This window comes from Ovis canadensis, chromosome 7, assembly GCF_042477335.2.
Source record: "Ovis canadensis isolate MfBH-ARS-UI-01 breed Bighorn chromosome 7, ARS-UI_OviCan_v2, whole genome shotgun sequence".
Classification (NCBI taxonomy): Eukaryota; Metazoa; Chordata; class Mammalia; order Artiodactyla; family Bovidae; genus Ovis; species Ovis canadensis.
The window spans coordinates 51,288,690-51,314,161 of record NC_091251.1 but is presented as its reverse complement, the minus strand read 5'-3'; the positions used below and the strand labels follow the sequence as shown (position 1 = coordinate 51,314,161).

The 25,472-nt window shown below is 42.4% G+C and overlaps 1 protein-coding gene across 1 annotated transcript in view; it reads left to right on the top strand.

The window, feature by feature from the left end:
- Positions 1-419: 419 nt before the first annotated feature.
- The window catches only part of MDGA2 (MAM domain containing glycosylphosphatidylinositol anchor 2), a 920,428-nt gene continuing 895,375 nt past the window's right edge, over positions 420-25,472 (top strand). Inside the window, exon 1 of the mRNA XM_069596115.1 lies at positions 420-1,813. Coding sequence (XP_069452216.1) covers positions 1,534-1,813 — 280 coding nt within the window. The 5' untranslated portion in view covers positions 420-1,533. The remainder of the gene's footprint in view (positions 1,814-25,472) is intronic.

Below are 25,472 nucleotides of genomic sequence, written 5' to 3'. Positions count from 1 at the left end.
TAGCCGGCCTTTCGGCGTGCAGACGCCAATAGCGGAATCAGCAATGATAACTGGCATTCGCGGCCGCGCAGGTCCGGGAGGTGGGGGCGAGGGGCTCACGGGGAAGGCTGGAGGCCGGATGCCGCCGGCCTCGCGGAGCCTCTCGGCGCTGTCCATACTGATGAACTCCTGGGCTGACACAGGAAGGCAGAGCTGAGGAGGAGGCAGAGGAGGCGCGGAGGAAGGCGACCGAGCCGCGCACCCGGCTTTGACGTCGCCCGGCTGCGGCTAGCAGCTCGCGCTCTCAGCACGTAGCGCACAACGTGACCACACACAGCCCTCCTCTCCGGCAGCCTGGCAGCTCAGCAGCCCGCTCTCGGCTTCGCCCTCCTCCTCCGTCTCCTTTCCGTCTCCTTTCCGCCTCCGCGGCGCGCACCCCCGCGCACACCCAGGGATTCCGGCCGGCGTCGAACCCTCGGCGCTCCGCCGCCCAGCCCGGGCACCTCCGCCGTAGCTGGGGCCTGAGCGGCGGCCACACAGCCGGGGTCCTCCTCTGGCAGCTGCTCTCGCGTTCACCTCCGGATGCCAGCACTACGTTAGCACAGGCGGGGAACCCCTTCTGCGGCTCCCTCCTCTAAACTCCCGCCTGTCCCGACCGCCCCCATCCCTCCACCTGGCGGGGGCAGCGCGGAAGCGAAGAGGACGCGCGCGGTGCCGGTGGGCAAGCGTAGACGTGTGTGCGATCCGGTCTCTGCTTGGCTTTCTCCCTCTCTTGCAAGTGGCGGTGCCTGGACTCTGCTTTCGGCTCCCAGAATTGGTGCGGCGGGCCTGAGACCCCTCTTCGCTGGCGGGGCGCTCAGGGCTATTTTGGAGAATAGTGGCGGCGGTGGCAGCGGCGGCAGCTGAGGCTGGTGCCTGAGAGAGCTCCAGACGCACACTCTGCGCCCTGCCGGCCCCTCTCCTCCTTCTTCCCCCTCCTCCCTTCCCTTTCTCCCCACCCCCGTACCCCTAGCCCCACTCCTCCTCTTCCTCCTCCTTCTCTTCCTCCTCTCCCTGCTCGGCGATGCGAGCCTGTATCGTGTAACAGGATTGGCGTTGCAATGGCAACTGATGGAATGGGGGAAGGCAAGACAGCAGGGCTGGGGGCTCCGGACTGCGGACCGGCGGGCCGCTGCCGCCGCTTGACGCTCCTCCGGGGACCTTCGCGAGTTACTTTGTAAAGGCGAACCCAAACGAGGAAGCCCCTGCTCGGTGCCCCGAGTCAGAGGCCACTTCCTGCTCCGTGGCTGCCTGCGCCAGGCTCGCACCGCTCGGCACACCCGGCCCCTCGCCCGCACCCGCCGCTGGCCCAGCGCGCCGCCGCCGCTGCTGCGGAGACTCGAGCCGGCTCCCCTGGAGAACCCTTCGCCTCGCGGCTCCGCTTCCCAGCACGCCCCCTGCTCCTCCCCGGTGTCTGCGATTTTCCCAGGCGCCCGGTGTGAGTGCGGCGTGCGTGGAAGTGTGTCAGGGTATTGTGTTGTGTGAGTGTGTGTGTGTCTGTGTGTGCGTGCGTGCATGAGTGTGGGGTGTGCGGGGCTCCTGCGCTCCGCTTTCGGCCGCCGCCGGGAAAGGACGGACGCACGGCGCTTCTCTCTTCCGCGAGCGATTCCCCGGCACCTCGTCTCCGCTGAGGCGCGAGCGGAGCGCGCCCGGCTGGCCGCCGGCCTCCAGAAGGTCCCGCTGCGTGCCCCCCGGGCTGGATATGTTCATGTTCACGTGAAGATGGATTTAGTGTACGGTCTCGTGTGGCTGCTGACAGTCCTCCTGGAGGGGATCTCTGGCCAAGGAGTGTACGGTGAGTGGAATCGCGACGCTGTCGTGACCTTGTGATTCTTAGGTAAGACAGGCTGGTGAGCGAAAATGCACGACTCGCGCCGTTCCGGGGCCCCTCCCGGCGTGGCTTTTGATTTACACTTCATCACGTTATTGGGAGTGATAAGGAGGCAGCGAGCGCGCTGCGGATTGGGCTGCGAGCCGCTCTCCCAGTGCCTCGGCTCGGGTTCAGTGTTGGGTCGAGCAGGCAGCCCCGCTCTCCTGCGAATGAGTGACTTTGCACTTGATTTATCCCCTCTGGGGACCGGAGCTCTAGCAGCCTTGCCTTTAATGATGATTGGGCTCCTTGCAGTCTTTGCCGTCGGTGTCGCCGTTTCCTCCGAAGGGAAGCTTCGAATGTGACCCTAGTGAGCGTCCCATTGCTCTCTGCCTTCCATCCCCCTCCCCCAGCTTTCTCCTTTCCACCTTTTCCTTCTCTGGGGGCAGACGGCGGAGTGGAATGCCTCCTTGACTTGATTTTCCGGCTCTGGAAGTGGGTTGACAGTCGAGTTACATTCTGCACCAGCCGTTGCCATGAGCACTGACTTGGGAGGGGAAAAAAGCAGGCAAGATTCTCGGTGCCAGACGCGATTAAGGAACATGTTTATGTGAATGGATGAGCAAATGCATGAATGAACGGACAGCCAAGTCCGCGCGTCTCTGCTCCGGGGCAGGACGCGAGCTCATTGCAACTGGAACACAATCTCAGTTCTCTGGAAAACCCAGGGCTGGTCGGGCTAGGATGGAGAGAAGGGCAGGCTTGTTAACTCGGATGTTATTAAGTCCTCAAGAGCAAATCCAGGTTCCTTTGCCTGTCAGCAGTTGGCACCCTTGGCTTTTGGGACCAAAAGATACACACACACACCCTCAGGCTCTGGCTGAACTGAAATGTACGTCTTCTCCTGGGACAAGCGGGCAGTGACACAAAGGAAAAATAACTTTTGTATTCTCGAGGTATGGTGGGAAGGTTAGGACAACAGCCCTTGAGGGGACAGCAGGCCGAGACTCACCCAAAGCATCTAGGCTATGGCTGACATCCAGAAAAAAATGAAATTTGCACATCAACACACCTCCCCCCACCGCCCAACCCCGACCCCCGGCTTGTGATTTCCATTTCTCTAGGGGCCGAGGCCCCAGCACCACAGAGGCTGCCCAGGGGTAAAGGGCATGAGTGTATGTGGAAGCGCGGACCTTAGAAGTGACTTCGGAGTGGGCGCAGATGCCAGGGGACCTTGAGTCCTCGAACTCTGGGAGCCTAGAGTGCGCAGTGGGCAGCTGTTTGCGAACCGAGCGCGAAATCCAACCGAGCCTTGACTCTCTCCGCGGTGTCTGGTCCAGGGCTAAGCCCTGCTGGGGGTGGAGGGAGAGGGTCTGAAGCGGTGAGGACTGGTCTGTGCTGAGCTTCTGCGGCCACTCCCCTTGCCTGTCTTCCTGCCTCCCTCCTTGGCTCTAGTCGAGAGATCCTCACTCTCTCCCAGCTCGAAGCATCTGATTATCTCCTCTTTCCGCACTCCCTCTTTCCAGAAAGAAATTGAGAGCTTTCTTGGTGGTGATGGTAGCGCGGCTCTTGCTGGTGGTGGTGTTTCATGTAGGATAGAGTTGCCGAGACTCTCCGGAGGTCTTACAAGCTTGGCTGATGGCAGGAGGTGGGGCCTTGAGCAGCAGGAATTCATTTAGAGCTCTTTTGACTTTTGCTGGACACTGATGTCTAGCATCTGAGAGTGGCTGGGATTCTAAGGAGGACCACTGTTGCAGATAAACGATAGAACCTTCTCAGGAAGCTGTTCCCTAGTCTGAGAGAGTCTGAATTCTGCTTATCCAAGTCTTTATTTCTCTCCCATTGGTTCATATTAACCCAAATAAACAGAGGGGTCTTTTTTTTTTTTTTTAATGTGTGTGTGTGTGTGTGTGTGTGTGTGTGTGTGTAGGAGATAATGAGAAGTGAGACAATCGGGTGGGGGTAAGGGATGTTTTGGAACTGTCTGGATTAGAGAGGCAATGTTCCATTTTCCTGTCACTTTTTGCCATTTAGATTATTTGCCCTGGCAAGTTTCATATTAGGTAGTGGCAAAGCATAAGATCTAGAAGCATAAGACTTACCCTAGAACAATTGCATCAAAATGATCCTGTGCTCAAGCTGATTGACATTAAGGGGGGAAGCATTTCTGCTACTGAGCTGATCCTAGTTATGAAGGTGATGATCTTCTTCTTCTTCTCCTTTTTTTTTTTTCACTGTTGATGTGGTTATTAGTTACTTAGCTAGGAACAGAATTGGCTTTGTTTGAAAATTAGGCAGCATCTCTAGTCGTTATAAATGTCATAGCTATTAGGTGGGTGAAAACTATATTTATCTATTATTTTTCAAATCTGTCTTTCATATCACAGAAGTTAGATTCTCAAAGTGGTTACCCCTAACCTTCAGCGTCAGTGTCCCTTGGGAACTTGTTAGGAATACAAATTCTCATACCCGTCCCAGGCTTTCTAAATCAGAAATTCAGAGTGTGGGACCCACATTCTGGGTTTTTCACCTCAGGTGATGATTATGATGTAAGCTAAAGTCTGAGAACCACTGATAAAACTGCAAATTCCATTGATTTGACTTTGTAAACCATGACCTTTCTTAACCTGAAGTAGCTTTCTTTTCATTTGTGAAAACATTTATGGGGAAGAGAAGATTTTATTTTTATTTAGGCCTAAAACATTGATCAGCTGTAAAAAGACATAGATAATAAGAGTTAGTGTAAGATTATAAAAAGTGTGTTTTGAACATTTTACGTAAGGAGTCTTGAAAATAATTTAATTTAAAAAAGCAGGGCAATTATAAACAGACACATCAAAGACTAGGTAGGAACTTTGCCAGCATAAAAGTCTATGCCACTGTATCCCTTTATTTGCCTGTGTTTGCAGATCTAAAACCATCCATGGTACACACAAAGGATTACTTCTTAATTTTGTCTTCTAGTAGCTAGAATCAAGAGGAAATAAAATTAGTTTATAGGTAGTTTAGGCAAAATCATTTCATTGTGGTCTAAAATTAATTACAAGAGTTAGAAAGATATCACTGTGACTTTTCTTCTTTGAAATAGCTGGTCAGTCCCTTACTCTACTGCTCACCTGGAAAATTCTGAGCATGAAATTCAGATTTTTTGAAGTAATTGGGAATATTTGTTTTAATGCATAGTTTACATTGTCTTGAGTTAACTCTAATTGTCTTCCTGTTGTGCTTGATCTGTTTGGTCCTTTGTGAACTACTTAAGTATAAAAGTTTCTGCTATGGATCTAGGAACTTATCATCATTTATCTGGGAATATTGCTTAGCAGACTTACTTCATAGTAGCTGAGATTTGTGGATATGTGGCATATGGGTAAGGAAGATTATCCTTTGATTTATATCTGCCTGTCTACCATTCACCAATGATTCTGATGTTATTAAAAAGCAATTTTTGAAATGATATTTTCCCTGTAGATATCTATATTTGTGTAGTCTTCAGAATAAGTTTCCTTAATTATATATTGTCCTATCTTGAATTTTAAAAAGTTATTTGTAGTCAAAACCTTTTTAGTAAAATAATCTTGGAATTGCAAAGCTTTATTTTAATATTCTTTTTACTATATTAAACATCACTGAAACTAAGAAGTCATTAAAGAACTGTGAACTGGTACCCATTTTTGACATTGTGAATTTTGTTGCACTAAACTCATTGCATTAAGTTTAGGAAAACTAGTAAACATAGCATTCAGGGTCAAAATGTAAACCCCAGTTAAATGCATACTAGTGCAATACTTAGAGCAGAGTGATCCAAAGTATTTTCTTAGTTTTTAAAGCTTCCTTTGTAAATTATTCTGTGGATGTTTTACTTGTTTTTTAGAGAGCCTGTTGATAATTACATAATTTTGAGAGTCATATCTCTTGTAAACTTCACAATTATCTTCTTTAAAAAGAAAAAAAAAACAAACTACTGTATTTTTTACCTCTGACCTATTATACTCATAATTTCCAAGGAGGTTAATAAAAGACTATAATTGCTGTTATAATCATTGTTGTTGTTTAGTCAGACTCAGTCATGTCTGACTGTTTGCAACCCCATGGACTGTTGCCCACCAGGCTCCTCTGTACATGGGATTTCACAGGCAAGAATACTGGAATGGGTTGCCATTTCCTTCTTCAGGGGATCTTCCTGACCCAGAGATGAAGCCCGCGTTTCCACAGATTCTTTACTTAGCCACCAGAGAAGCCTTATAACTGCATTAGTGCAGGACAAATCCCCACTGCAATTGAAAAACCAAGTAAATGTCTTTGAATAGTTTTTAAGGGGAGCCAAATCAACAGATGACTTGGTGTCTTAATATAGTTAATGTACTGCCCATAAATAGCTTGCAGGATGTGCTAGAACCAGTAAATTGAATAAATTTATCAACATCTGTATGACCAATTAGCAAGCTATATGCTCTCAATTCAAGTAATATCAATTAATGTCACAAATTTTAAGAATGACACCTCAGGCAGTAGCTGACAGAAAAGATTGGTGGAATTGAGAACCAAAGGATTAGGTAGAGAAGGATCTGGAAGATATTTCAGACTGTCAGTGGGTTGAATCTAAATGTACAGCTTGACCCTAAGGGATAAAAGTGCTCTGGAAGGTCAGTTGACCATTACATCTGGTCCCAGAATATTGTCATCCTCACGGCAAGATTATCCCAAGGTGCAATGACTTGTGATTTTTAGCCCGTTTGAGTTTGGAGAAACCTTGTGATCAGGTACCGCTTTTTGATCGAACACACATTTATAGGGTGTCAGTCTGTGGGAGGAGGGAGGATGGACTTTATTGAATGTTGTTTAAAAAAGTAAATCTGAAGCTCTTTCATATACAGTTAGCTTTAACCTTTTCTCTTCCCACTTCTCACTCCATTATCCCTATGTACATCTGAGAGCACACACACACACACACACACACACACACACACACACACACACACATACACACAGCACATCCTTAATCATCACTGCTTTGGTCACCATCACAAGAAAAAGTAGGCTGTTCTTTGTATCTTGAGATGATTTTTGTCCATTCAAAGTTGTCCTTACTGTTTGTGTTACTGAAAATTCACATGCCAGATGAGCAGATTATTTTATACAGTATTAATTACTCATGTCCTGTTTGTCCCTGGGAAGCCTCTAAGTGATTTATTAAGTATTTTAGATTGACCAGGTTGCACATCAAGCCTAAGAAATCATTTTCTAGTGAACAAATCAGTGAGGATGCCAGGGTCCTGACAATTAGGAATCAGAGGTTAAAAATTTAGGGGTGAAGCAATGCTGGTGAATAGATGTCATAAAAGAAATTCAAGGAATGCATTTTTCTTCATCATCTTTGCTTAATTTTATTGCCTCTGGTACCAACTCTTCTTACTGATATTGTAAAATTCTTTTCGTTTTTGTTTTGTAAGGCAAACTACCTTGAACTTATTTTGAGAAATGGGGAATGAGCAAATTCTTCAGGAAAAAAAAATGTGCTGTGTATTCTTAAAATGTACTGTTTTAATGTGACTAGGGTAAGACTCATGGGGATGCAGCTAATTGCTTTAGCCTATGGATTCAGTTTATGTCTTAAGATAGTGTTAGGAACCATGATCTTGGGTTGCTTTCCATCTATACAGATAATTCATCATTCATGTTCTCAGGCCTGGTTCTCATGCTTTGGGAAGAGTCTTGGAAGAGATAGGCTCAAGGCTTGCAATCAACAAAATCTAAGGCAAAGAGCCAGTTATACCCTCCTAGTCCTGGAACTGAGCTCTTGGCAGCTGCAGTGAACTAAAGGAATGTGCTATCAGCTCCCAGTTGAATTGGGGAAGAGCTTACTTTCCCTTTTGGCTTTTTGGAAGGACAAGCAAAGTATTATACTGAATGCATTTCAAGTATGAATAGGGTGAACGTTTTTAGCTTCACTGTAATTGCCGTTAACTGAATAGTCCCTCAAAATGAAATTTCATTTCTTTGCTTCAGTGACTGTCAATGTAAATATATTACTTAGAGCAGACTGAATAAATGATTTCATTCATGGAGCACTATATCCTATTTTTATTTTCAAATCCAATTAATAAACTTTTGGTTCCGTAAAATCATAAAGTTGCAAGTAAGAGACTTTATGATGGCATTAAATCATCTCACTAATTTATGACACAATAGCTTTGTATTATGCTAGTCAGACAGTGGTCCTATGTTCTTTGTGACTTTTCTTTACAGAAAGAAATTTCACAACTCTTTTTCCACAGTCTAGACTTATTCACTGGAATGATACTTTTGCCATCTTGCTAAAATTCCTCATCTTCTTTATTGGGTATGCACTTAGTTATTTCCCATTGTATGCCAGTACAATTCCATTTTTGTTCTTAACTATACCAACTTCAACTGATCCTAGTTAAGCTTTTTTATATTGGTTTCTTACTACTCTTCCAAGATACTATTTCCAAGATACCATTTCTAATCTTCGTTTTCAAACACTTTATTTCCTTTCCTGTTGATGTAATTGAATTCAGGAAGAAAGATAATTTCCATTTCATAATCCAGATCATACATTCCCCAGGAGTTCACAATCACAGAAAAGAATTTCAAATATTAGGAACATTTTTTTTCCTTTGGCTGTTATACATTTACCATAAATTTATCAGTTAAAGACATATTATGGTAGGAGTAAAGGTATTAGATATTATGATGTAACTTATTATTTCTTTTAGTAAGCTACCTCTGTGACTTTGCATAACAATGGGAGACATCAGTTTCTTACTGTTCCCCAACAAAACTGTACCAAGGACTATTATGTGGTTGGCAGATAGGGTCAGATATGTGACATGCTGCCATATCTGCAAGCAGCACATTTCTTGTCCTCTTTTGTTGTAATGAGAGTGGGAGGGATAAAAAGTAATGGAGCGACTCTGTGGAAAGGGAAATACATATATATATCTGAGAGAGGAAGGGTTGGTTCATAGCTAGGCCTCCCACAGGACTAAAGGACAGTAAAAAGGGCACTGAAATCTCAAAGAGGTGAGCAGGAAATCAGATGCTGGCCTGAAAACAGTATTGGAAAAGTGTATCTGCCCTTTAAGTGACAGCAAAACAGCAAAAAAAAAAAAAAAAAAAATTAACTAAATAGAACTTTGTTCATGCATGTCAAACAGAAGAAGAAAAAAAATGGCTACCATTTGATATAAAGGCCTCTTCAGGGAGATTTTTCTGATCTCCTGAATGGGAAAAATGAAGAATTCTTAAATAGGACCTATAGTCCCAGTGGACCAGATTACCCTACCTGCTAATTGATTGTACATAAGGAGAGAGAGACACAGATTAAACATTGGGACATTCTCTCCGTTATTTCTGCGGAGCTGTGAATTGAATCCAGGCCTCACCTCAGGTCCACTTATTACTGAAGAGTTGGAGGCCCCCATGAACTCAGAGTTTGCAAGTTAACTGAGGAGATAAAGCTGAGTGGAAAAACAATCAAGACTGAGAAATATACAAACATTTGACCCAGGACAGGAGAAAGCACTGATAGCTGCCATGGTTGGAGGAAACTTGAAAAAGCTGGTACATCATGATTTGAATCTTTCAAGTAGGTTGGTGATATATAGGTAAAAAGAAAGGAAAGGGCAGTGCTACAGCACGGATTCCAGCTGCAGGAACGGGGCAGAGAGAAAAATAACCCTGCAACTTGTTGCTGTTGCTCAGTGGTTAAATCGTTTCTGACTCCTTGTGACCGCATAGACTGAATATGGGTCTTTCCTCGTGGCATGCCAGACTCCTCTGTCCTCCACTGTCTCTCGGAGTTTGCTCAAATTCATGTCTGTTGCATTGGTTATGCTACCTAACCATCTCATCCTCTACCACCTTCTTCTTCTTTTGCCTTCAATCTTTCCCAGCTTCAGGGTCTTTTCCAATGAGTCAGGTCTTTTCCAATGAGTCGGCTTTTTGCATCAGGTGGCCAAAGTATTGGAGCTTCAGCGTCAGCATCAGTCCTTCCAGTGAATATTCATGGTTGATTTCCTTTAGGATTGACTGGGTTATTCTCCTTGCAGTCCAGGGGACTCTCAAGAGTCTTTTCCAGCACTTGTCTAGTATTAAGCCTAAGCAGTTTCTCCAAAGTTTACTCTAACTAGAAAAATGAGTCCATCCTTTAACCTTTGGTAACTCTCCCTTCCCAAAGCCTGTAAATCTGTGAAATAAATTTTACTGGATAATACCCTGAAACTTGCTCAGGTATTTATGTCCACCAGATTCCTAGGTTTGTGTCTGTTCAATATGAAGCCACCTAACCTGCTCATCAAGACAGTTATCTCTTGAGTTCCTGTAGGATACTGAGCCCTCCCCAATTCGAGGCAGTCTTGGGAAGCTTTGAACTTACGTAGGGGATACTTTTGGAGTTAAAGTCAAAGACTTATCAAAGCATTTTTAGATTGTCTACTACTTAGAAGCAGTGAACTGTGAGTCCAGAATGACTTAAAACATCGTGTTCTTTACAGATGTACAGCCACTGAGATGAATTCATTGCCCTTAAGAAAAGAGAGATATGTGCTTTTATTATTATTATTATTTTAAAAAATTCTCATTCAGAGAAGGATGATGTAGTTGAAAACTCTTGGTGAATTTGGGCTTTCTCTTCATTCACCTGCTGCTCTACTGCATGACCACAGGCAAAAAAAAAAAAATTTTGTAATCTTTCTACCCCTCAGTTTCTGTATCTAATAAACTTTTAGGAAAGTGGACTGTTAAATAAGGAAAATGTAAATAATAGCAAAAATAAAGTATGGTTGCATTTTATATCTGGAGGAGAGGGAGAGTACATAGCGACTGTCCTCAGTCTTAGAAAGGCATGTTCAGGGATGCAACAATTGGATTCTAGCAGGAGTGCCATTTGGTTCTCTGAAAAGAGTAAGGGGGCAGGAAGTGATAGAGAGCAAGCAATTATAATCTGGAAAAAATAATTCTCATTTGTCAAACAGAAAATAACACAGGTGGTATATTGTAAATAGTGCATGTGATATTCATATGTGCACAAGAATGCCATTTGGTACTCTATCTTGTATGCCTCTGTGTTTGGTGTTGCTCCTTGGGCTATTCTCCTCTGAATTCACAGAACCCTGGAGTTTGTCCTTTTGCTCCTTAATGGTGGGGGTGGGGGTAAGGGTGGAGAGCTGGTATCCCTCCTCATTTATGAGCTCCAGAGACTATTAATGTCACCCTGACCTTATCATAATGAGTATATTTATACATGTTCAAATATGTGTAGAAATATCCCTTTTGTATCAAAGAGCAAGAATAGTCTCAATATCATGCCATTTTGAGACTAAATGGAAAATAGCACTATAAATAAAAATGATACATCCAAATGGGAAAAATAGGGATTTATTTGTAAGAATACAAGTAATTGATAATTTAAAAGTAAAGCCAGATAAAGTGAAAATAAACATTAAATGAAGCTGTCACAGATTTATTGTGCATTTGCACAATTGCACTCATCTCACAGGCTAGCAAAGTAATGCTCAAAATTCTCCAAGGCAGGCTTCAAGAGTACGTGAACCGTGAACTTCCAGATGTTCAAGCTGGGTTTAGAAAAGGCAGAAGTACCAAAGAACAAATTGCCATCATCCGTTGGATCATCAAAAAAGCCAGAGAGCTCCAGAAAAATATCTACTTCTGCTTTATTGACTATTCCAAAACCTTTGGCTGTGTGGATCACAATAAACTGTGGAAAATTCTAAAAGGGACAGAAATACCAGACCACCTGACCTGCCTCCTGAGAAATCTTTATGCAGGTCAAGAAGCAACAGTTAGAACTGGACATGGAACAACAGACTGGTTTCAAATTGGAAAAGGAGTACGTCAAGGCTGTATATTGTCACCCTGCTTATTTAACTTATATGCAGAGTACATCAAAAAACTGATGAACTGGATGAAGCACAAGCTGGAATCAAGATTGCCAGGAGAAATATTAATAACCTCAGATATGCCAGTGACACTCTTATGACAAAAAGTGAAGAAGAACTAAAGAGCCTCTTGATGAAGGTGAAAGGGGAGAGTGAAAATGTTGGCTTAAAACTCAACATTCAGAAAACTAAGATCATGGCATCTGGTCCCATCACTTAATGGCAAATAGATGGGGAAACAATGGAAATAGTGACATATTTTATTTGAGGGGGCTCCAAAATCACTGCAGATGGTGACTGCAGCTATGAAATTAAAAGACGCTTGCTCCTTGGAAGAACAGTTATGACCAATCTATACAGCATATTAAAAAGCAGAGATATTACTTTGGCAACAAAGGTCCATCTAGTCAAAGCTTTGGTTTTTCCAGTAGTCATGTATGGAGGTGAAAGTTGGACTATAAAGAAAGCTGAGCGCCGAAGAATTGATGCTTTTGAACTGTGGTGTTGGAGAAAACTCTTGAGAGTCCCTTGGACTGCAAGGAGATACAACCAGTTCATCCTAAAGGAAATCAGTCCTGAATATTCATTGGAAGGACTGATGCTGAAGCTGAAACTCCAATACTTTGGACACCTGATGCGAAGGACTCACTAAGACCCTGATGCTGGGAATGATTGAAAGTGGGAAGAGAAGGGGACGACAGAGGATGGGATGGTTGGATGGTATCACTGATTCAATAAACATGAGTTTGAGTAAGCTGTGGGAGTTGGTGATGGACAGGAAGGCCTGGTGTGCTGCAGTCCATGGAGTTGCAAAGAGATGGACATGACTGAGCAACTGAACTGACCCAAAAAATGACAAAAAAGTGAGTGACTACACTTGCTGTTTCCCATCTAGTCACATAGTCATTAAAAAAAAGTATCTGTAGAATTAAATGATAAGTCTGGGACCTTATACACCATTAAAAATGCATTTTTGTATACAATGGATTTAAATTATCCTTGGTAAACACTATTTTCTACTTTTCAAGGGTGAAAGATAATTCACCTTGATAATACCCATTCACATAATTAAGTACATCAGAGAAATTCTTCAGACTAGTTTTCTAAGTGTCAGATTATTAGCTCTATAATGGTTGGGAATGTTGGTAAGGTGCTGTAACCAAAACAAAAGGTCATCTTTACTTAAGACTTTAAACAGACAACAAAATCATTAGTTGGAAGCAATTTTGCCCATTATATGGAATGAACAATACTAGCTTGGCTAGGCATGCCACTTAAGCATATGCACACAAGCAGACTCTGTGACACACACAGGGTTAGCAGATGTGTGGTTCTGTAGTTGTCAGTCTTATCTTGGCATACATCAGAAGTAGTGAAGTTATCATCAAGAAGTTGTATAGTTACCGGTTTTTATCCTGGTTCTGAACTTGCTTCTTCTTTTTCATGGCTTATTCTTCACCATTGCTGTGATTCTTCTCTCATTCTTGTCCGTTCAGTTCAGTTCAGTCGCTCAATCGTGTCCGATTCTTTGCGACCGCATGAACTGCAGCACGCCAGGCGTCCCTGTCCATCACCAACTCCCGGAGTTCACCCAAACCCATGTCCATCGAGTCAGTGATGCCATCCAGCCATCTCATCCTCTGACATCCCCTTCTCTTCCTGCCCTCAATCTTTCCCAGCATCAGGGTCTTTTCAAATGAGTCAGCTCTTCTCATGAGGTGGCCAAAGTATTGGAGTTTCAGCTTTAGCATCAGTCCTTCCAATGAACACCCAGGACTGATCTCCTTTAGGATGGACTGGTTGTATCTCCTTGCAGTCCAAGGGACTCTCAAGAGTCTTCTCCAACACTACTTATATTCTTGTATTCACTTGTATTTTTATTTAGTTCGTGTTTCACACTGGACTATATTACCTGTACCTTTTTTTTTTTTTTTGTTCAGAGCTGCTGTATTAATATTAAAGTTCTCTGTTTTAGTCCATAATTAATCAAACCTCAATTTGGGGCTGATTTTGGTCTTAGTCATATGTAGGTTTGTGTAAGTATAATTTCCTAAGGAGGCACATTCCATTTTGACCATTCCCTGCCATATTGCAACGATATAATGACAGAATCACTGTAAAGTTTGGGATTTAGAAACTTACCCCTTTTTACCCAAGACAAGAATAACTCCCAGTGGGCTGCAGACTTTTCACTCAGAGGCTATTTATCCTCTGATGATTTCCTGTGTTGCACCAACAAGCATCCCTCCAGTCACAGCAGCTGGGATTCAAAGTGGCCTTCTTCCTGCTTCCTGTGATTTCATGATTTACTGTTGAACTCAATTATAATGATGTGATTTTGCTTGATATTTCAAAAAACTTTTAAGTTTTTAATTTTCCGTCATCAGTGAAAACCCACTGGTTAATGTCTTAACTCTTTAAGCTTACTTATGCAAAGAAGTAAATACTTTGCAACCTTTACATTTAATCACCTCTCCAGCTTCAGAGACACTGTAAAGAAGATATCCATCTTTCTATCTACACACAAACTACACCTATATTTGTATGTAGAGTATATATGTATATACTGTAGACTGTATACTCATATACTGTAACTCTCTATGTGTGTGTGGGAGTGTATGTGTCTCTGTGTGCTGAGTGTGTCTTATGGGAGCAGTGGCTAAACTTTCTGCTGAGCTTGAGGGACTGGATGGCTTTCTTGCTTCCCTTACAAAGCTGACTCTGATTTAGTGTTGAGTGCAGTATCTCTTCTAATATTCATTTTGTTTTTAAATATCTTTTGTGATAATTCCTTTTTGTACTATTTCCAATTTGCCACATTACCTCCAGGAACTCCCATTACTTTCTGTATTTTTCCTTCTGTATTTTTGCAATTGACAGAAGAGACGTGTTTCTTAGCTGGGTAAGAGCAATACATGTGGTTTATTTTACCGGCAGTATAGTGATGTATAAACTTGAAGCCCAGTCACTTGCATACTCAGAAGACCATCCCTCCTGCTCTGGTAGCCAGGTCTTTATACTGGTCTTTTCTCTTTTCCAAAATGGGATTTTAGAGCACATCTAAATGGGATTTTAGAGCAGAAACAGGCACATCTGTCTTCAAGTGTGGATTCTAAAATATATTTTTAAACCAAGTTTAATTTACTTGGATTATCTATCTTCTTTTTCCATCTATCATTGAAAAATAATCAAACATAGGATACCATAATTTTTTCATAGAATAACTGCCATTTTACAAGTGCCTCCTGTATGCCACACCTTCTACTAGGAGTTTTATATACATTATGCCATATTCTATAATCTTTGAATGAGGTAGATGAGAAATCTGAAACTCATAAAGTTTAACTAACTACCATATAGTTACTAATGGCTGAATTTGAAATCAAATGTGAAATGGATATAAAAATAAATATTTGTATATGTCCTTATGTATATTATTAAATTATATTCACATATGTGTGTGTAGACCTACTATGACAGAATCATACAAGTTACCTGAATCATCTTATGCCATTTATGAGACATTTCAAACACTCTATATTTGAAATGCAAATTGGGTATAAATTCTAGTTTTTTGGCCAAGAAAAATATATGTATATATATATATATATATATATATATATATATATATATATATATATGTAGCTCATGTCAGCACTTCACATCACAATTTTCTTTTTTGGAAAAAGAAGATATGATTTATAATTTCATTTTTTTTTAGAATCAAAATGCCCATACTGAGGGCTCTCTCTGCTATAATTTATTTTTGGACTGGGAGGATATTTTAAGCACACTCATAATTAGTGACCTGTAAAAATGAAGACATGGCTCTACTAGATATTCTGCAGAAGTAGTGATATTTCTCCATGTAAAATATGAAGCATTATGCTTATAAAAAAAACAACCACTGTCAAGTGTAGTACTTTATTTTCCCCCAGGCTGATTAACAGTCACTGGCCTTGGTAAGATTGATAGTTAAATGTGATATTTGGCCTGATTTTTGCCTTGAATTCCCTCCGGGTATTGCTTGAGCATTTTTTTGCAAAGTTAATTGAGGAAACTGTATCAACGGGTTTCTTTTCTTGAAAACCTTGTTGTGCTCCAGAGGACAGTTGATTGCAAGCTCTGCCCTTCTCTTAGCTGCCAGGGAGTTCCCCAAACCTCAAAGCTTACAAATTAGTGCAGTTTAGTGATTTGTTTTAGGCTTTTAGCTAAAGCATTTGCTACTATAAAAGTGATTTTTTTTTCTATGCTTTTTGAATGTGGTTATTGTGTCATATAGTATAACCCTGTACCATTCTGGCTATTGTGTGATTGATACAGAAACTGCTTCGATAGGAAACCATTTTAAGAGAGAACAGGAAAGGTATTATATTCAGCTGTAGTGCCATGCATTTCTAAACAGCTGATGTTTTCTTTAACTGATCACCACCCCCCAAATTTTCAGAGGCAGTTGAGGCTTTAGAACTTTAACTCTTAATTTGGTCTGGTTGCCAGAGAAGTGCCCTGAAATTCATTATGCACTCATAGTTCACAATTGGGAATTCATTAATTTTTAGTATAACTGTGTTATGATTGTTGTGTTTTAAAGGCAGACCTCTTTATTTGAAGAATATGGAGAAACATCGATTTCGTGAATTTTTCTCTGAACAGTGCTTCTTCATACTTGAGCCAGATACTTGAAACTAGTGGTCTGTGACTTTCTGCACACTGGAAATTGTGATAATGTTGTTAAATGGAGTGTGCCATCATGTATTTTGAAATTTAAAAATCTCAAATTAAATCACAAACTTTTGTAAAGGAATATAGTGAAAGATGAATCAAATCAGTGTTCAAAAGAGCTTAATCATAGATTGGATGTTTTTACTGCTTCACATATTTACTGTTGTATTTCAGAGTACTTACAAAAAATAGTGCTCCCTGTTTTTGCATCTTTCTTTTCTTCTAATTTTTCTATCTTATGATACTTTGGAGGCAATGGTCTGTTTTGGATGAAGTTGCACAGTGTCTTAATGATTTGGTATAAAATTATATACCAAAAGCTTTAAGTTTGTCTGTATGTTATGGTTTATAATTTAATTGAATATTATATATATTAAGGGCTTCTCTGGTGGCTCAGATGGTAAAGAATCTGCCTGCAGTGCTGGAGACCTGGGTTTGATCCCTGGGTTGAGAAGATCCCCTGGAGAAGGGAAAGGCTACCCACTCCAGTATTCTTGCCTGGGGAATTGCATGGACAGAGGAGCCTCTGTGGGCATCTGTATGTTATGGTTTATCATTTAGTTGAATATTATATATATATTAACAATATTTATTAAGTTGAATGTCTAAAAAAGCTGGAGTAGGTATTCTTAGAACAAAGGATGAAATAGCTTACAAACTTGAAAATGGTATTTAAATATCTTTAGTTGTGACAGAAAGTAAAGTCTATATATTTTAAAATAGCTTCAGAATCTTTTCTGGTGCCTTAACTGTCGACTGTTTCTCATTCACTGTATGTAACTGTCATCCTCCCAACAATTATTGTGACATCCCAGAGGTTTTCTCATTATTAATGAAAACTTAGCATTTGTACAAATGGGAAGTGTTTGATAAAGCAAAAGATGAAAACTGGTAAAGCAAACTTCCAACATACTATTGTGTGTTGCTCTGGGGGGGATTGAGTTTGAAGTTGCAAGTGGAGGAACAACAGGTGAGTTAGTCTGATCATGATATTGGCCCCCAAACAGGCAGAATCAGCTGGAATCACTTGATGGCTATTACAAGGAGATAGTTGGGCCTACGTCATGGGAATTTGGAGAAGGCAATGGCAACCCACTCCAGTACTCTTGCCTGGAAAATCCCATTGATGGAAGAGCCTGGTAGGCTGCAGTCCATGGGGTCGCTAAGAGTCGGACACGACTGAGCGACTTCACTTTCATGCATTTGGAGAAGGAAATGGCAACCCACTCCAGCGTTCTTACCTGGAGAATCCCAGGGACGGGGGAGTCTGGTAGGCTGCCGTCTCTGGGGTCGCACAGAGTCGGACACGACTGAAGCGACTTAGAAGCAGCAGTAGCATGGGAATTAGAATGGATCAAGGTAGGATGAGGTGTCTGCTTGTCAGGGGTTGAGAGGAAGATTAACGAGCAGGTAGTTTCCTGGGAAGTATTAGTTGCATAGTCATATCTGATCCTTGCGACCCTGTGGACTGTAGCCCACCAGGCTCCTCTGTCCATGGGATTCTCCAGGCAAGAATACTGGTGTGGGTTGCTATGCCTTCTTCAGGGGATCTTCCTGGGGTGTGCTCTCTTGGAACTACCACTGGAAGAGAGGGAGGGAGCCAGCATTCAGCAGACAGAGAAGTTGAGCTGTGACTCAGTTACAGCAGAGTCTCAACTGAGTGAATGGGATACTGTGAAGTTGGAGTAGACTTCAGAGATGCCCCAGATAGAGGAAAACCCCTTTTCACCCCCTACCTTTTAACTAATCACTGGGTGTGGATTGCCCCTGGGGAAGACGTAACATTTCTCAGGATGAGGTGGCTCCCTTGGAGTGAAGGTGAAACCTAGGAGAAACTCAACCGTGAAAGCTTAGGAGGTAACACCCTTGGGAGCTGGGGGAATGAATGTCTTCATGCAGAAAGGATTCTGGACAGTGCATCACATCTTCTATGCCTCTCCCCTTAGGGAGTTAGTATTTGTTTGCTTGTGAAAGTTCATCTCATCTGGTACCCAGTCCTCTGGAAGCAGGCCTCTTTTCTTAGCGATACATACAGAAAGAAAGTCTGTGGGATGAATTTCAGTCCCTGCTGCTGCCCCTGATCTCAGAACCATCGTCATCCTTGATCTCTGATATTCATTATCTCTTATTTTTTAAACTACCTTTTCTAGATCTTCCTTCCCCACAGTGAACAACTCTGATGGGCTGGATATCAAGCATAGAGAAGTGACCCCAAAGGGCTTGGGATCCTGGTCACTGTGTCCTTCTCAAGCTACTGCCACAGCTGTTACATTTGTCAGTTTGCTTTCAGAATTGGGAGGGAGCACTGACAGATATTTAAGTGGGTCACCTGGGTGCCTGATGTCTTCCTCCATCCTCACATTAAATTTATAGTAGTCTTGCCTTCCCTTAACAATCAGAGTTAGTCGCCCTTGCCTGGAAGGTAAGGTAATTTTCCTGCCTGCTTGTCTTTTGCACGGGAATGCACAGTGGCTAGGTGGCAGCTGTCATAGGAGTTTGAGATCCTTGTTCTTTTGTGGAGGTTTTTGTTACTCCTCTGGAAGCCAGGACATCTTAGCTGCTTAGAGTCTATACTTACGGGGAGTAAAGCACAGATACCCCAAGTGGGTTACTGGGAATGAAGGTAAATGGGACTCTTGGACTTTTGTGTTCTACTTGCTAAGGACACAGCTCCACATGACTGTGTGCTGAGTCGCTTCAGTCATGTCTGACTCTTTGCCACCCCGTGAACTGTAGCCTGCCTGGCTCCTCTGTCCATGGGATTCTCCAGGCCAGAATACCGGAGTGGGTAGCCATTCCCTTCTCCAGGAGATCTTCCTGACCAGTGATCGAATTTAAGGTCTTCTGCACTGCAAGTGAATTCTTTACTGTCTAGTCACCAGGAAAGTCCACAGCTCCATACAATGGTCATTAACTTAAGGTTATACTACTACTGTGGGTATGGTGCCTGATCCACTCAGGGTATTATCCCCAGGTTTCTCTGTCAGCTGCTCTTTCAAAAGACTGTTTCATCATTCTGTCAGATCAACAGCTTTTGAATGGCACATGGTGTGATATAACCAGTGGATTATATGATCATATACTCATTGCTGTACCTTTTCTTTTCTTTTTTTTTTTTTTTTTGTAACTCTTCAATGGGTCCCTGTGTTCAGTGCAAGGTTATGAGTGATCCTATTTGGGTAGATAACATATTCTGTAAGCCCCTGGATTAAGGTACTTGCTAAGGCCCTGTAGGTAGTAAATATAAACCCATACCCAGAATATGTGTCCGTTCTTTCATGTCTGAATGGAGTCCAGTGTAATCAATTACCACTGAATAGCTGGCTGGTCTCCTTGAGGAATGGTGTACATCAGGGTGGGGTGGGCATTTAGCAGCAGCAGTAGCTGGGTAAGCTTGATGGATGGGAGCCTGTGCAGCTCAATCTGCACAGTGTCCATACTTTTCACTGTGGCTGCTTTCTTCCTGCACCTCTCGAACAACACTGAGGTGACTGACAGCAAGCTGACTGATGTCGACTGACCAAGTCATTCTGTCTATTTGGCTGTTAATTGCTTTACTCTAATTACTATTGCTCTGTAAAAAGCTATCCAAAGTTAGTAATTGAGAGTGGCCACTTTATTATGTTCATGGATTCTGTGGGCTAGGAATTCATACAAGGGACAGTCAGAATGGCTCATTGTAGTCCCATAGTTTCTGGACTCTTACCTATTAAGATATGAAGGCAGAGGGTGTCTTGACCTCTCGGGACTGGAATCATCTGGAGGTGTCTTTATTCTGGCCGAGAGCTAGGACCTCAGCTTGTTGGCAGGTGGAATGCCTACATGTGCTGTCTCCATGTGGGCTTTCACGTTGTTTGGGCTTCATCACAGCATGGTGGCTGGATTCTAAGAGCATGTATGCCTGGAGAATAGAAGAGGTCTTCTGGGATCTTGCTTTGAAAACTCTGTGCATCAATTCTATGTGCTTTTGTGTGAAGCGGAGACAAATGTCCACCCAAGTTGAAAGGAAGGGACTATGGATCTCCCTAGTTGATGGGAATAGTACCAAGTTCACTTTGGAAGACGTTCACATTGCACATTGGGCAACTAGGGAAATTATTGCAGATTTCTTTAGAGAGTACAGTCTGCAACATGACTCGTGGTGGATGCTCTCTTGAGGGCAGTAACATGCTAGACAAAGATCTGTCTACTTTGTGCCCACTCTAGGTCTCCAGCCAACCAACCAGCCGAGCTATTCACTGCCAATAAATACACAAGTAGATAAGTATATATTCTTACCTCAGCAACTTCTGTTTGCACACACAGTGTGTGATCCCTGAAGTTGTGTCCATGGTTAGATTTCTCCTCACTGCTGACTTTGAATGGGCTTCCCAGGTGGCACTAGTGGTAAAGAACCCGTCTGCCAGTGCAGGAGACATAGGAGATGGGGGTTCGATCCCTGGGTCGGGAAAATCCCCTGAAAAATGGCAACCCATTCCAGCATTCTAGCCTGGAGAATCCTATGGACAGAGGAGCATGGTGGGTCACATTCCATAGGGTCACAAAGAGTCCTGCGGGACTAAAGCAATTTGGCATACTGACTTTGAAGGCACCCCCTAGTGGGGTTTTAGGGCAGGTGCAGTGCCTTTTTAGTTTACCACAAAGCAAGCCAGTGTTGCCTGGTGGCTCAGAATCCACCTGCCAGTGCAGGAGACCTGGGTTCAATCCCTGCACTGGGGAGATGCCCTAAAGGAGGAGATAGCAACCTACTCCAGTATTCTTGCCTGGGAAATCCCATGTGCAGAGGAAACTGGAGGGCTATAGTCCATGAGTTGGATATGACTTAGTGACTAAACAAAAACAACAGCGTCACATCAAGCCAACCCATCTAACCACCATATTTGGCCTTGGTGGTTAGAAGGACGTCTCATGTCGTCACAGGTGTGAGTTGAGATTAGTGAGCCACTGTTCATTATGCAGGTAGATGTAGGGGTCTGGACCACCTCTGCATGTAGCTCACTTATGCGTTCTCTACTTGTGCTCAGTCCCAGGAATTCCATTTTTATCTAATAATGGATTATTTCTGGGCTTGCTTGATCTTTCATGGCTTGACTGACAGAATCCAGCTTGTAATGGACATTTTTGGCTACAGTGTCCCTTAATAGCCTATGATCAGGCACTCTGCCTAAACGAGGCTCAGGACATCATACGCTGTTTCCAAATTATTTTTAATTCTCTACTGCAAATGGTTTAGGGTTTCTTAAAATCTTTAGGTGTCTGTGTTGTAATTCTCTTACTGGGATTTGTCATAAATTCTATATGGTATTTTCTCCCACCACAATAGTCTAGTACCATGGAGTTGTGTAGAATCATTTTGCTGAAAAATATCAGGATTTCTTCCTTTATGCCTGTACTTTCTGCACAGCCTTTGACTTCCCTGTGGCCCATTCCTACCCAGCATCCTTCTGTCACACATGGTTAAGTAGATAAGAGTAGTGTTCCTAGAGTAAGACATGTTCCTTCCTGAATAGAAAGAGGCCTGATAGGGATTTTGCTTCTTTCTTACTGATGAATAATGTGAGATGCAGTTGTTTGTCCTTTTCTTATGCAGAGTTGTCCTCCTATTGCTCAGATATTAGAGCCCTAAAACTTTCATTGGTAAGGTGTTTATTTTGCATTCTCTGAGCACATGTGTTTTACTAAGTTTTTGAAGTATTATACTTGCTATTTTTGCTTATCTGGCTCACTTCGTAGGATGTTATTAATATAATGGACCAGTGTAATACTTTATATAATGTCCATTAAGTTCATATCCTTATGGGCTGTATTATGGCAAAGGATGAAAAACTTACTATAGTCTTGAGTCAGGATGGTAGATGCATACTGCTGTTTGCCCCATGTGAGTGAGAAGTGTTTCTGGTTCTTCTTGATAGAGATGGACAGGAATGCATTTCCTAGATCAGTTGTCAAGTACCATGACCTAAAGTTGTGTCAATCTGCTCTAGTGAAGATACTGCCACCAGTCACACACTGTGATTGATGCTACTACTTGGTTGAATATCTGGTAGTCCACTCTCATCTTCCATCATCCATTTGGTTGTTGTGTTGACCAGACTAGTGAATAAAATTAGGACATAAGGCCTCATTTCAGGTTATAAGAGTGGCATTTATATCATCCATTCCTCCCAATAGACAATATTGTTTGTGATTTGCTAGCTTGCTTTAGGGCTGAGATAATAGACGTTTTAGAGAATCCCTCACCCTAGCTGCCACTCTGCTGCTTTTTATGATTAACTGTGCCATCGTTGCTACTGATGCTTAAGTGCTTCGATCTGGCCTCTGTTATTTAGAGATCCTATCGTTCCCACGGCTGTCAGGGAATCCAATTCTGTAACGACATCTACTGTCAGTCCTGACCACAGCAATGTCAAGACCCCTGGTGCAGACATAGGCAGTTGGTGATGTGTCTGGCTTTAAACAGTATGTGTACTCAAGCTTTCCCACTCATTTAACCTTTTAGAAATATTCTTTTTTAGTCACTCTATGATAAGAGTATAGTGTTTGGTCTGGTTAGCCCCATTTTCTGGAGAACCCAGAGATAATGTAACCCCTTTGTCCTTCCTCCAAATAACCAGTAGTCTCAGTAACATTTTAAAATACTCCATTGTCATGTACTGTATTTTTACATCTGACCAATTACACATTTCTTGGTTTCTAAGATAATTGTTATGGGACTAAATTGTGTCCACAAAATTCATATGTTAAAGCCCTAAACCTCCAATGTTACTGTGTTTGGAGATTAAGCCTTTAAAATGGTAATTAAAGTTAGATGAGATCAGAGGATGGGACTCTAATAAAGCAAGAGGACTGCTGTGTGTATGTAATAAACCACACCCACACACAGGTATGGACACAGCAAGAAGGTAGCCATATGCAAGCTAAGGAGAGGGGCCTCTGGAGAAAGCAGTCCTACCAGCACCTTGAACTTGGATCTCCAGCCTCCATAACTGAGAGAAAATAACTTTTTGTGGGTTAAGCCCCCCCCCCCCCAGTCTGTGGTATTTTCTTATGGCCGTTCTTGCCAACTAACACAGGGCTCAGTAAAAGAAACTACTATGATAGCACACATCTGTCCCCCTTACTAGAAATAAATTCACTCTTTCTTTTCATCTACTTTTCCATTATATGCTATATTTCTGGCATTTCTGTAACCTCTGTGTGGGTGTTTTCTTGGTGTTTCTTATTCTTCTTACAAGGACAAAAGTCCTCTTGGTTTACAGTCCCATCCTTCTGATTTAATTTTTTAATGACTTTCTTAAAAATTTAATTTTATTTTAATTACCTTTATTTTAAATGCCTAAGCTCCAAGCAATGTAACATTAGAGGTTTAGGGCTTTAACATATGAATTTTGTGGACATAATTTAGTCTGGAACAATTCTCTTGGAAACCAAATGTATAATTGATCAGATGTAGAAATACAGTGCATGACAATGGAGTATTTTAAAATGTTAGTGATACTACTGAGTGTTTGAGGGAAGGATAAAGGAGTTCCAAGGAAATGGAAATGGAGAATCCATTTCCTTGACATTCCCAGCTTCTGGAGGCTGCCCATATTGACCCATGGCCCATTTTTCCATCTGCAAAGCTAGCAGTGTGGTGTCTCTCTGTGCCCTTTTTATATAGTCACATCTACCTCTGATTACTTGGATGCACCCTGAAATCTAGGGTGTTCTTAGTATTTTAAGGTAGCTGGTTGCAACTCTAATTTCATATGTAACCTTGATTCTTTCTTGCCATGCAAGCTAATATAGTCAGTTTCTGGGGGTTAGGATGTGGAAATCTTAAGGGATGGGGCAGTGTTCTGTGAACAACAGTAATAAATTGATGCCAACCTTCCATTGTTTTTCTCAAATGCATGGGTAGTCCCTAGCAATAACCACCTGAATCTGCACTCCTTATATTACTATTTATCCCAGCCTGTCAATACCTGAGACACTGCATGCTACTTCCTCTCGTATGTCATTATTTCTGTTCGTCTAAGTGAGAGAGAGAAAATCACAAAAAGGTCAAGCAGTCCTCATCACAGATCTCAGCAAATCTCAGCAAAGAACTGTTGCTTCTGCAATATTCCTGTGATGAATTTATTCTATGAAAGGGAAACTCGCTCAGTTGTGTCCAACTCTTTGTGACCCCATGGACTATATAGTCGATGGAATTCTCTAGGCCAGAATACTGGAGTGGGTAGCCTTTCCCTTCTCCAGGGGATTTTCCCAACCCAGGGATTGAACCCAGGTCTCCCTCATTGCAGGCAAATTCTTTACCAGCTGAGCACAAGGAAAGCCCAAGAATACTGGAGTGGGTAGCCTACCCCTTCTCCAGTGGATCTTCCCAACCCAGGAATTGAACGGGGATTTCCTGCATTGCAGGTGGATTCTTTACCAACTGAGCTATCAGTATAGATTTTATTCTATACTCCTGGGATTTGTTACTATTGTTTCGTATTTCTTCTATTTCTTATGTTCTCTAGACAACAGTTTTTTAATTTTTTATTTTAAAGGACCTTAACTATGGCAGTTTCAGGTTTTCTTATGTTGAAATATTTTTCTCGCCATCTAATAGTCTTACTGGAAAATAAGGCTCTGCCAGGATAGCACCCATACCTGCCAGTGCTCCATGAGTTGGTCGTTGGAAGTAAGGGGGATGAAAATGGACATTACATGGTCTGTCAGTCAGTATCATCTTCTCTTCAGTTTGGATCTGGCTCTGACTTCCAGCTACCCTCTGTGGTAATTTTGGTCATACATGCCAACTCTTTAGGTATTTTGAGATCCTGATTTCCGAGTTTTAATCCTGATTCTTTTGAAAAAAATTTAAAGTGGTATCTTTTGTTTTTCTGTGAGGTATGTGGACTCTTAGCTCCCTGACCAGGTATCAAATATGCATCCCTGCAGTGGAAGCATGGAGTCTTAACCACTGGGCCACCAGGCAAACCCCCAAAGTGGTATATTTTTTCCACTCTAAA